This window comes from Gymnogyps californianus, chromosome 13 (genome assembly GCF_018139145.2).
Source record: "Gymnogyps californianus isolate 813 chromosome 13, ASM1813914v2, whole genome shotgun sequence".
Taxonomy (NCBI): domain Eukaryota; kingdom Metazoa; phylum Chordata; class Aves; order Accipitriformes; family Cathartidae; genus Gymnogyps; species Gymnogyps californianus.
In genome coordinates this window covers 6,207,207-6,219,987 of record NC_059483.1, presented here as the reverse complement: position 1 = coordinate 6,219,987, position 12,781 = coordinate 6,207,207, and the positions used below count along the sequence as shown (strand labels likewise).

General features: G+C 47.5%; 1 protein-coding gene across 5 annotated transcripts in view; it reads left to right on the top strand.

Annotated features, from left to right (window-relative positions):
• The first annotated feature begins 11,277 nt into the window (after window positions 1-11,277).
• Window positions 11,278-12,781, top strand: part of MITF (melanocyte inducing transcription factor) — a 109,915-nt gene continuing 108,411 nt past the window's right edge. For 4 of the 5 annotated variants that reach the window (XM_050904604.1, XM_050904603.1, XM_050904602.1 and 1 more), the window contains exon 1: window positions 11,280-11,522. In XM_050904604.1, the coding sequence (XP_050760561.1) occupies window positions 11,419-11,522 (104 nt within the window). In that variant the 5' untranslated portion in view covers window positions 11,280-11,418. Of the gene's footprint in view, window positions 11,523-12,781 lie in introns of all 5 variants that reach the window. The other variant, XM_050904601.1, reaches the window with a different exon arrangement.

The following is a 12,781-nucleotide window of genomic DNA, read 5'->3' as shown; positions in this document are numbered from 1 at the left end:
GTGGCAAAGAATAAGCACGGGGGTGGTGTGATGCTGAGCAGGAGCAGCTTCATGTTTGGTGGTTTAAGCAAGACGTGTGGCTTGAGGTGTTTAGAAATCCCACCAAAACACTGTATCTAAAATATATGATCTTGCATGTATGCCTTGGTTAGCTACCCATGGAACTTTTTCCTGGCTGCTGTGTGCATTGACGTCATAGGCAAGCGTAGCTGCTGGCATTGATGCCTGTGTCACATGGATTGTATGAAAACAGGGCAACATCTGGCAGTGAGCACTTCAGGCCCCAGATCAGAAAATTGAGTGTAAAGAGGAAATGCGGTGGTTCTGTTGTCTCCTGAGTGCTTTAAAAAATAAGACAGAGACTCAAGAACAAAACTATTTCTTAATGAGGCCTACACGATCTTTCCAGTATTAACACTGCAATGAGCTCAGACAGCATCTCCCCAGAGTGCTGATGTGGGGTTTCAAATGTGTCTGCAGTCAGCAAAGGCATAACCCTACCGCTGAAACCCACGGCAAAGCCCTCTCCACTTGCAACGGGAGCCGATGGCCATGGTAGCTTCAGTCCATGGTAGCTTCAGTCCATGCTCAGCCACACAACTGAAACCAAGAGGATACAGCAGACCTGTGAAGGTCAGCATATGCTTCAGTCTTTTTCTTTGCATTTGTGCTGCTGAATTTTACTGATAATGCCCAAGCTGGATAAGAATCCTGTTCACTCACTGCTAGTGGAAAAGGATCTGCAGTGCTAACGGGGCCTGTGACTTCTCATTAATTACAAGGTGCCGTGATTGCATATTTACATTTGCTGATGGTGCCGATGTCTTTCAGAAGAAGGTATAGAGGATTTTACATGACTTTCAGCTGGAACACAATGTCACCAACACTCCCCCTCCCAGGCTGGTGGAGCAGTTCTGATTGCTTGCAACGCTTTATTAATAGACTTGCTAACATCAAGAAAAGCTTTATGAACACTTAGGATACAGGGAAGTGCCAGTGACTGCACCTTGTCCTGCTTCTGCTAATAACATGTAGAAATTATAAATACTGTATTTTTATTTTCTATCTGAGCCAACTTAGGGCCACCAAGAGGTGGCTCTTCCTTGGCTTTTCAAAGCAGCATCCAGCAGTCCTGACATCTCTGATGCATACACCAGAGCAGGGACAGTGACTGTGTGCTTCTCGCTTAGCAGTTTGGCAGGAGTTAAACCCAGTGCCTTGCAGGAGAAGGGGGTGGAAAAGGGGTGCACGGCCTTTGGCTGGTTTGCAGGCAATGGTGAAAACTGCAGGTGTGCACCAGAACAGCCCTGGCAGCAGAGACCTGAGGGGCTTTCATGCCTTGAGTAGAAATGACTGCCCTTGTCCCGGAGGTGCTAACTGACCTTGTGTGCATTGCTCTGCAGGGGGTTATGAAAGTCAGCCTCAACCACACATTTGATTATATCTCAGGACATCACAGTGACTTGAGGTAGCCCCTTTTGCGCTTGCAGTGGATGAGAAATGTGGTACCTAGTTAATAACCCTGCTTCGTGCAGAGGAAGATGATTGTCCATGAAAGGGATAGAAAGGTATTAAGATGTCTTGTGATCACCTGACATGAATGGGGCAGGATTGAGCTCTTTATAAGAAGCGAGACTTGGGTTCCTTGGCTTGGATAGCACCTTCTTCAGGCTTTCCACACGTCTCAAGCTCTGATCCTACAGTACTTGTAGCCCCCAATACACCCCTGGTTCCACTAAATCCAGCCACTGTCAGGGAAAATTAAGTGAGATAGGCTTTATCAGCTCCCAACAGATCAATCTACTTTAGAAATAGCTCTCACCTGATAAGAATCAGGTATAACTGATGGAAGAACTCCTGCCAGCATGTATCTGAACATTTCTGTGAGCTACAACATGTAGCCTCCTCTTTGCCTTTATTGAAATTTAAAAGACTTATGGAGGTTCTGGCAATGATCTGGGCTAATTAGTCAGATGCAGTCATGGGTGTGAGGCAAGTACTGGGTTCCTCGATACTCATTTATAGTTTTGAACCAAGGAAGTGCTGGCTACTCCACACTGCTTGGATATCCATAGGCAGGCAGAGGTCCGTAGCTTGACAGAAATGTCCTCAATTTCTGCCAAGGACAGCCTAGGTGAGCATGGGCAGGTAACGCAATCAGGTAACTTTGGCTGCTCTAGACTAACACCTACCAAGTAGCTTGCTGCTGAGCAAGGCCTTTGTGTGGCAAATAACTTGGGTTAAGGCCTGCTGTGCAATGACTTTTCATGGAAATCACTAGAGGGTATTTTCTCCATTCTCCCACAACAGTACAGAGTGTACTTTTTATTCCTTTTTGCCACACTAATGGCATTAACTTCTGGGAAAGCAGACAACATGAGCTCCAGGTCTGGCTTTCTTACTGACTAGCTCCTTGGAGAGAAGTCAGCTCACTTTAGCCATATCCATGAAAGCTGCTGTGCAAAATAATTGAGGCCATCTGAAGCAGTTTGAATACCCTGTTCTCATGGACTACATCATCTAGCAGGGTGTGGAAGGTTAAGCCACGTGTCTGTTCATGTATTCGAGTCACTTAGCTGTGTACAATTTGGTCCAGGCTGTGCTACTCCTTATCAAGTTTCCTAATACAGAAAGTAGTGTTGGTCTCGGTGCTTCCCAAAGGACTGCCAAAATGAACCCCCCAAAACAAGCAGCAGTGGTTCAAGCTATACTGTTGGGGTCGTTGCACTGTGCATGGCTGGCCCATGGGCCATGGCTACGTGTTTTGTGTACACTGATGTTCCCCCAAGGTTTCAAAGCTAATGCCAGTCATTAGCTTTGTGGTCTCGCAGTCAAAGGGACCCTTGCCAAAGAGCACCTAGGGTGATCGAGCAGTTAAACACTGCTCCCACATTTGGGTGCCCCAGTGTTAGTTGGGTGACCAGAGAGGATCCAAGCGAGAGCTGATGTGAGCATTGTGCCCTGCCTCTTCACAGGCCAAAACCGATAGGAACAAGTGCTGGATGAACACAGAACAAAAAGAAATGTGGGGTAAGAGCTGATGCAAATAGAGGGGCAAAAATACAGAGGCACATTTGTGGGCAAGTTGCCTCATTTTCTGCTTCTTGTATGCACATATTTGAAGTAAACATTCAAACTCATCCCTGGATTTACGCTGAGAGAAGGGGCACCCTTTCTTCATGGCTGATGAATCAGAAGCCTTCCTTCTCAAGTAGGCAATGGGTCCGACAGATCCACGTTTAGCATGTTGGGCTGAGTTATCAGGCCTTTAACTTCCCTTTTTTTAACAAAGCCTCTTGCCTTTAAAGAAAAAAATCCTCCGGCAAATTATCCTTTCCAGGTAGATGGAGGCAATGACACAGACTTACATTGCCTGTTCAGATCAAATGGCAGCCTGCTGAGAGAAAAGAGGGAAAAAAACCCAAACGTTAATCCCTGTGGGGTTTCTGAAGTAGGCATACATTATGAGTAGAGCATTTAATAATCACTCAAGAAGAGTTTTGGGACTCCTTTTCTTTGTATGGGCAGTTTTGATCTCAACTATACATAGTTTTGGCCCTTGATGCTACCAATTATCTCTGTATAATACGGATTTAAAATACTTGCCACACTGTTTTGCTAGCTGAGGGCATCCTTTGTGCACATCCAAAAGTGTGAAAGGTAACACAAAAATTCAGCAAATTGGCCCTTATCCTTTAATTCCTCTGCTTTAAAAACCCCACAAGTCTTAGCAGGCTTTATGTACTAAAGACTTTCTTTTTTTGCTTTGGATTTCTGATTCTCTCACTGCTTAGTTTTTCCTCGAAGACAAACTCTTTAGGTGGTGACATAGAAATGAATTGCAGTAGAAATACTGCAGGTGAGAAAAACCAAAGAGATTCTGACATCAGGTGGGGAATATTTTAATATTTAACAGAATAATATTTAATATTTTATTCTGATTTCAGGTGGGTGAATATTTTAAGACATTTGGGGAGGGTTTGTGTTTCATGATGCGTGTGTAAAGGCCTGATGTAAAGCAGAAATATGAGCATCTTGGTATTTGAGCTCATTGTGACTACTAACTACAAATGTTCATATTTCTAATGTTAAAAAAAAAAGCGCCTTGTTCTCTTCAAATAGCCCTTGTAAGTAAGTCTCTCAAAAGACAGACGAAGCACAGGAAGCATTCATGGGCCTGTATCAAAATAGAAAGCCTCAGAAAGTTTTCACTGAAAAAATCTGTGCTTTTTCCATTCAAAACTATTATTGGACAGTGGGAAAGAAAACAAACACCTTCCCCCTAAATTGATGAGATTATGCGTATTTTGAAAAATGGGCTGAGATTTTGGTCTCACCTTTTATAATAGGATTTTCAGGAAACAAATTTAGACCGAAGTGTTGTTGACGTGACGATGACACAGTTTCTCAGGAAAGCTGAGAATAAGGTGCCGGAGACCAGCGCTGCTGGGCCAAGTCCTCTTTTCTCAATGCACTTTGCTCCTCGTTAAAAGCAGTTTCTTACATGTCTCTACAGGTTGTACTGGTTTAAATACAACAGGGAAAAATTGGCAGAGCTGTACAGTTCGCTTTTGATTTTAAAGCAGTCTAGTTAAACCAGTGCCAGTACTTAGGGCACACGTATTTAAACCAGTTAACTCTATAATCAGTTTAACTAGCACTGATACTGCACTGAATTACATTAAATCAGCAGAAGTGAGAGTTTAACCTGGTTTATCTACGTCTGCTTTGGCCTTTGCACCAGTTATTAACTGGATTTGCAATGCTGTGCTAGCCAAATGAGGTTGTCCTCACAAACTTTATTCCGTGGATTTTTATTGAGTTTCAAGCAGTTGTTCCGAGCCTGTCTATGGCTGTGTCTGAGTGCCAGTCAGTGATACCTGCTAGGGTCCAGCTCTGGCTGCTTCTGCCGCTGCCTTTCCCTCTCCTAGAGAGCCCGCAAAAGCCCAGCAGAGCTCAGCAGGATGAGTTTGCATGCCTTCCTGCAGTGGTCTTTGAGAAGCAAGACCCAAATTATTTCCCACTGGGAGAATAACCCTCTGGTCCCCAGGAGGAGCCGATCACACGTAGCCTGCCGCCAGCTCTTCTGACCTTGTTCTTGGCCTTGGATTTGTCTTTCTCAAGGCGGTAGTTAGAGTCATATCAGCTCAGGAGAACCTCAGCTTTCACTTAAAGAAAACGCCAGCTGCCTACCTCTCAGCTTGCAAACGCACCACCATATCCAAGGGTGACTGGGTGTTACTGGCTGGGAGCCTGATCTAGAGCTCCTCTCCAGGCCATGGACCGAAGGTCAGAGCCCTCAGGCATCTCTTCTCCATCCTGCAAATCCCTTCCCTGAATACCTCCCCAGACCAGGGAAGATTGACCATTTCTCCCTGCAGAGGCAGTTGTGACCCCCCAACATCCTCCGTTTGGACCTAGGAACACCTGCCTTGAGCACCAAGATCAGCCTCTAACATGGAAATCGCGAAGGCTATTCTTTTGATGAAGAACCAGAGGGAAGGACTTAATCCCCAGCCTAGGCTTTTTTTTTGTCCTAAAGCCAAGTCAGAATGACACTGCTCTTGCAGCTTCTGTTTGCGCCACTGCTGCTGTTGCTAACCAGTGTCATGAGTTAGCGTCTGGAAAGAGGAACATGTGAAAATCAAAACAAGGATATTGAACAACAGAGATTGTCCAGTTCCCCCTTGAATTCTTCCGTTACCTATCCAAATATGGCAGTAATGAAGAAAGGGAAGACTAGGAATTAGTGAATGATTCATTAGAGTAACACAATTCATTCAGGAGCCCCAGCTGCAGAATTAATCACCTTCAATTCAGCTGATAAAACCAGCTTGGGACTGACAGGGTTTCAGACTTTGTTCCAAACTGATGACACAGTCTTAGAAACTATATTTTAAAATATGATTTCTGCTTATTTCTCCTGGGGTATTCATGTAACGAGGGGGCCCATTTTCAATCTGAGAACTCAAAACTTTTTCTAAGAGAAGCAGATGCAAACCATGCAGTGAAATTATTAGACCTGGCAACAGCATCTTGTGTGGGGCAGGCTGCGGAGAGCAAGGCTGTCCTGCCGAGACGTGGGTAGCTGGCCTGTTGTTCTCCCTCGGAAAATAATTTTTGGATTCCCTCTCAAAACGCCTGTTTGCTGCTGGCTGTCTAGCAAAGTCCTGCACGCGAACTGACAAAGCTTGGAGGAATTATCTCGCTGTATGTGGCTGCTGGTTTTCATGTATGTCAGAGAGATGCCATGTGCCGTTCTTGTGGCAATCAGGCTAAATGCTGATGCTTTGAAAAACTGTACCTAGTGTATGCACAGCAAAGCAGCAGTTAAATTTCCACAGGTTTCGTCTCTCTCGGACATTTTGCATCCTAAATGGGAGCAGGATTTCCCCGCCGTTACACTTCTGAGTTGCTGTGTGTAGGGAGCTTATGCTGAGAGGATCTTGTTTGGTTTATTTTCCTGAGTGGGGAGAAGGAAACCCCTTGATTTGAAAGCAGAAAGGATGAAAACTGCACCTTATGGGAGACAAAGCTCAGACGGCACGCAGGGTAGGCAGAAACTGTGATTAAATCCTGAGTAAATGTGTGAGGGTATCACTGGGAGGAAGAGGGAGCTGAGGTCTGAAATAGGGCGAATGCGTCTTGGGTGGGCAAAGAGATGGGATGGCAGCTGGGGAGGGAAGGAGAATGGATGACAGATTGGGGGCCTGCAAAGAAACGGTGTGGCTGGATAAAAAGAAACTGGGATGAGAAATGAGGCAGAATGACAAAGAGTGTGGGCAGAGAGGGGCTCTCTGCTACATCTGACCTGGGAGAGTGAAACAATTTTGATGAGATATTGGGGATGGGAGATTTTAACTGGCAATATGTGCAGCTGGTGGAGCAAGGATACGGGACAGGGATGTTCCTATGAGACTCTACGTAATCTCTCCGTGGGTACTGGAAGCTCTCACTTAAATGCCACCTTTCTTTCCATATTCAATGGTGAAAGCTTTTAAACAAGTCTTCTGCCTTGTAGGGAGATGAAGAGCGATAACAACTTCTTATCTTTTAGTCTGCAGGGGTAAACTGCATTCTCTTCCCGAATTTCACATTGTACGATACAGAGTATGAATGCAAAGGTCTGGGAACTTCCTTCAAAATTAAGTCACATGTCTGTTCGTTTTTTTGAATACCAGCATTGACTGCTTCCTTTCCTCTTCAAATGAATGCACAAATAGTTGGTGTGGGGGAATTCTTCCGAACTGGGAACTCTGCCGAGTCGGGTGTCAATTTTTTGCCTACTTATAGAGATATCAATCTATGTTGCTGCTCCCTGCTGTCAACTAGAGATCCCCAGACTGTGGTTTGAGTAACGTTACTGATGGGAGAACCATTTAAATAGTACTTGCAGGCCAGAAGAAGAAAAATACAAATTATGAGAATTATAAGTGAAGATACCACAAATGAGGGAATTGCAAAGAGTAATCATGGGGGGGGGGGGGGGAAACCAGCAGCTCTGCCCAATGTGCTTGCTGCACATTAAATTGTGCACCCCACAGTATCTTGAAAATCATTGCTGAAATCACAGGAAACGTTGGTTCAGAATGAGGAAGAGCTGTGTCTCCTGATAAACCCTTCTCCTCGGGAGCTGCACGGCCAAAGTCCTTCAGTCTCCTGAACCTCCGTGCTTCTTTCTCAGACTTGATGAGAATCCAGTCTGAAAAGGAGAATTTGTCTAATAAGCTGAACACATATTTTAACAGCTTTAGCAGTATCAGACCCATCAGCTGAAAAATAACTGAACAATGCTGACCAGAGAGAAGCTGTCTGCACGGCACTGGGGAACTAAGCAGAGCTGGGGAGCCCAGATGCAATCGCTCAGGGCTTTTGGAGGGGGTTATGTTAGTTTGGGTGAAGAACAAGACAGAAGTGTCATATAAGCACTGAGACTGCCTATATTGCTAGATGTTAATTTGCAACTCTAGGAAGGAGTTAACAAGGCATGAAAATTTTATTCCACTTGAAAAAAGGGAGAACAATAAAAAAACAAATGTGGGCAAATGGAATGTTATCTTCAAGGGAACAAACCAACATGTAGTTGTCAATATAGATGCAGTTGTTTGTTTTATTCTGGCTATGATTTGCATTAAATCATTCTTGAGAGCAAGGCTGGTTTCAGGCAATCGAAAACCAAGCTGTGCGTTCCCAGTGATCCCTAAATCTGATTATGGGACTGTACCCCTGATGAAACCTGACTTTACCTCCTAGAGAGCGTTTGGGACTTGCTCATAGGTCATCACCCTTAGTGGAGTGACAATGCCACAGAAATCCTACCTGGTAAGAGTCTTAGGAGGGTTATGCCCATAATGCAAACACCAGATTAAAGTTCATGTTCCGCCACTGATTTGATGTTTGACAAATGACCTTTCCGTGTTTTGTTTTTCACTTTGCTAAACGGGATAATCGTTCTTGCTTGCCTTCCTAAAGCAGTTTGACATCCATGACTGGAAAACACTCAACAGAGCTATACAGAAATCTAGCTATATAGAATAACTATACAGAAATCTAAACCCAACATAATAGTCACTTCATCTTTAATTTCACCTAATATGTATTTTGGGTTTAATTTAATTTTCTTTATGGCAATCTAACTGCAATATTGGCATAAAAGGATTCATCTTTAAGCACCATGTTTGTTTTGGGGCATGCTTGCATATTAGCGTCCTGCGTAGGCACAGTGGAAGCCCTGAAAGAGAAACTCTAAAAAAAAAAATATTATAAACACAAATGACATCTATTATGAATAGAAGAAAGCTTTGTATGACTCAGCAAAACAGTGTGAAGGTCCCAATTAGCCCAGGTGCAATGAGAAATTGCCCCCATCCAAACACCAAATACAAACTTTGCGTGGCACAGAGGAGGGATGAAAGACAGAAATAAAAGCTTCACGGTCTGATGAAAAGAAAACCAGCTTCCTCTCTCCCTGTGAGCCGTACACGCCAGCCCTACTGAAGCTGCAGTATCTCAAGTGAAGCAGCATTGCCTAGGACATACATTTGCATACTAGATCTTAGCTCTTTAGAACTAGTGCTATAATTAAAACAGAGCTGAAAGCTCATAAGCCATACATTTTGAACAGCAGAAGAGAATATCTCATTTTTACACCTGGAAAAACAGAAGCAAAGTCATCACAAACAGATGAGTCCTGCTGCTTACTCCCTTGCATCAAATCATGGAGCATTTGTTCACCCATGAAAACACAGTTCATCAAAAACACCCCCTAACCCACAGAGGCTCAGGCTGTAAATGTAGCTTAGCAGTGGGTTTTTTCTAAGTTGTTTTTAAGTGTTTGTTTGTTGGTTGCTTTTTTTTTTGCCCAAAGCACTGTTAGCAAGCCTACTCCTCTGTTGAGCTATCCCAGCCATCTGCCAATGTGGGCTCAAAAGAACATTCTTCAGGGCCTTATCCAATTTGTTGTATCTGATTCATTAAAGTAATTACTCTTGCTCTTAAGTCATTGCTTGGAGTTTGGCAGCTGCATAATAATCTGGGACCTAAATTTCTACACCAAGCTAAAATTCTTATTTTTATTTCATCAAATCTTGCATTGCCTGAAATGAGCGGGGGTCCTGGCTGCCCAGGTGCGAGCAGTCCCCGGTGCAGCACCGAGCAGCTTCGGCAGTTGTGACCGAGGAAAAGGAGGTGTGGAAAAGCCTCTTCTCCGGCTTACCCGGTCTGCTGGAGTTAGTGGTGCTGCACTGATACAACAGGAGTGGTGTGATTTTAGCTGTGAGTGATGTGATGGCACCAGAATTATTTGGCATCAGTTATCAATAGCATCCTCAAATGTCCAGGGCCTTTGAGTTGTGCTCTGACTTCATTTAGTGAGGTCAAAGCTCTAGGGAAATGCCATGAATGACATTTCCTACGGCATTTCTGAACTGGAAGGTCCCTGTCACCCTGATGTCACAGCGGGTAAGGAGACAGGACAGAGCTGAGGAAGGTTTCTCGCCCTCTGGATTGTAAAGGGGAACATCCTGACGGTCAGTGCTGATACACAGCCCCTTGTGAGCACGGGAAAAGAGCGCTGCTCCCGAAATCCAGCTCCCTGCAGCACCGTGGCCTCCCACTGAAACCCCAATCTGAAGAAAACAAGAAAGGCCAAACAGGATCATTTAACGAGTCCAGAATGGGACCCTCCACCCCCAGGGTCTTTGAACCCAGGAGGGACCAACCCCGTCCCTCACAGGGGCTGAGCAGGCACGGGACGTCTCTGATCCCTGACGCCACCCGAATCCCCCTGTGCCGAGACCTCCTCGCCCACCCTCCCATCCAGCCCTCCTGCTTCGGTTCTCCCTGGGACCTGGCGCCTGTTGCGGGTACGATGGAGTGTGGCAGAGACTTAGTTCTGTGGTCAAAGATTATCTGCTCTTAGTTTCCTAATCCTGCAGGAGCCAACTGGGAAGACGAGACAGCATTAAAAATTTTCTGCTGCAAATAATTGAAACCCAGCTGGCTCTCAAACGTTTGATTTTACTGCACCTTTCTTCGCAACGTTTATGAGCTTTTGCCTATTTATAAAGGCACATAAAGTTTGAAGGCAGCCTCTTAGAACTACAAATTCTCCTGCTGAGAACTCATTCTGAAAAGTGCGAACAGTCCTGGGATGCGAATGCCCATCGCTTTTGTACCGGGTGGCAAAATAAATTACCACAGACGTCCCACCCTCTGTCGCCTCTAGATCTTCTCTGTTGTTTGCGTTCAAACCCGTCGCATCCTCCTATGCTCAACCTAACCCCCACCTCCGTCTCTAACTGAGCCCCTAACGAGGCCAAGGCCTGAGTCTGAAGCCGCACAGGAACGCTGTTGTGCTGCTGGACGCCCACCACCTACGGGCGCAGTTTGCCGAGACCCTTTGCCAGACATTTTCAAAGGTGTGACGAAAAGCCCTTCGCGTTTGTGTCTCCCCTCGCTGCTGCCGGCCGCGGGCGGGGGGCCCCCCCTTCCTCTGTAGCTGAGGGCAGGCGTGACGTCACGCGCGGCACCGCTGGCGACTGCCTGTCGTCAGAGCCGTGTGACGTCAGCTGTCAGGGGCGGGGCGGGAGCTGAGGGAAGGGAGGGGGCGGCAGGTGGCGGGCACGGCTCGGCTGGGCTCGGCGCCCCCGCCCCCGCGCTCCCGGCTTGACAGCGGCGGCCCCGGCTCGGCCCGGCCCGGCCCTTCCCGGCCCGGCGCGGCGCGGCCCGGCGGGAGTTGTAGTGCGCAGCGGGCGGAGGCGGCCGGGCCGGCCCCGGGGCGGACTACAAGTCCCAGGCGGGGCGGGCGGCGGCGCTGTGTGTGTGTGTGTGTGTGTGTGCGGGAAGCGGGCGGCGCGGCTCGGCTGGGCTCGGCGGTAACCTCCCGTCTCTCCCTCTCGCAGCGGGTCAGCGGCGACGATGCAGGCGGAGTCGGGGATCGTGCCGGACTTCGAGGTGGGCGAGGAGTTCCACGAGGAGCCCAAGACCTACTACGAGCTGAAGAGCCAGCCCCTCAAGAGCAGGTGGGACAGGCGGCGGCCGGCGGCCCCGCGCCGCCGGGCGGAGGACGCGGTGCCCCCGCGCTGCGGGGCCGGGGCGGCGCGGCGGGTGCCCGGCGCTCAGTCAGGCCGTTTGTAAACCCTAAAGTAAACCCCCCCCCCCCCCCCCCCAACCACACGCATACAAGCACCCCCGCGCTGAGGGGAGGCATCCTGCGCAGCGGGGCGGCCATTTAGTGCTTCCTGCCATAATAGCGGCGTTGTTGGGCGGGAGGGCGGGCCGGGCCGGCGTTATGTAAAGGGCATTGTTGGCCGTGCGGGGCCTCGCTGTCACGCCGGGGGAGCCCCCGCCGCCCGCGGGCTCCCCTCGGGGTTTTGGGGGGGGGGGGTGGTGGGGTAAGGCATCGGCGGCACCTGCCCCCCCCCCCCGGTGAGCGCCGCCGCTGCTCACGGCCGTGTCCCGTCCCCCGGCAGGTGCGGCGGCACTCGGGTGGGGTCAGCGCAAAGCTGCAAAGTTGTTGCAAGGTCTTGTGGTGTGTAAGGTGGTTTTGGGGGTTTTTTTTCCCCTTTTCTGGACTTCGAGAGCAGGTTTGTTACTTGCAGTTGCTTGGGGACTGGAAACTTTTTGCCTAGGTACGTCACTTCCTAAAGTGTTTTCTCCCCGAGATAGATGCTTTATTCTTATCTGGAGCGGCTGCGTTGCATAGATATGGCCCTTAAAGGGAAATAAGGCAGTGTGTGTTTCTCTCCATTGCGGGGTGTTAGGTACCCGCTTTGCGTCCTAGTGCTGGAAAAAGAAAGCAAATGCTCTCCCGCGCCTTCAGCATCTACCTTGTCAGCAATGGCAAGTTTCCTCCTCCTCTGGTTTTTCATTCAAAGCGCTCTGGCGGTAACGAGCCCTCCATTTCATCACAACACTCTCCTAAGCAGTGCTCAATTGAATATAAGGTCGTTGCTGTGAGTGTACCTTGTTTGTAATCAAGTCTGTTGTTAGCCTGTCTTTATAGTCATGGTTTTTAGGTTTGAACAATGCTCTTCGTACGTCTGTGCATGCATTTGAAAAATGAATGAGAAGGTAAATATTTAAAAAAAAATTGTGCTAGAATGAGCTTAGGTTGTACTGCCTGTCAGACAGACTTCAAAGTAAACAAATGAATTTTTGATCGTGCCCTGAATGTTTAAGGAACACTGAAGGTCTTGTAGTAAAAGATGTTAAAAATTCTGTCACTGTTGCAAGGACTGGCAAATCAGGGGCCACCTCCTGCAGCCTGTCTTCACAGCAG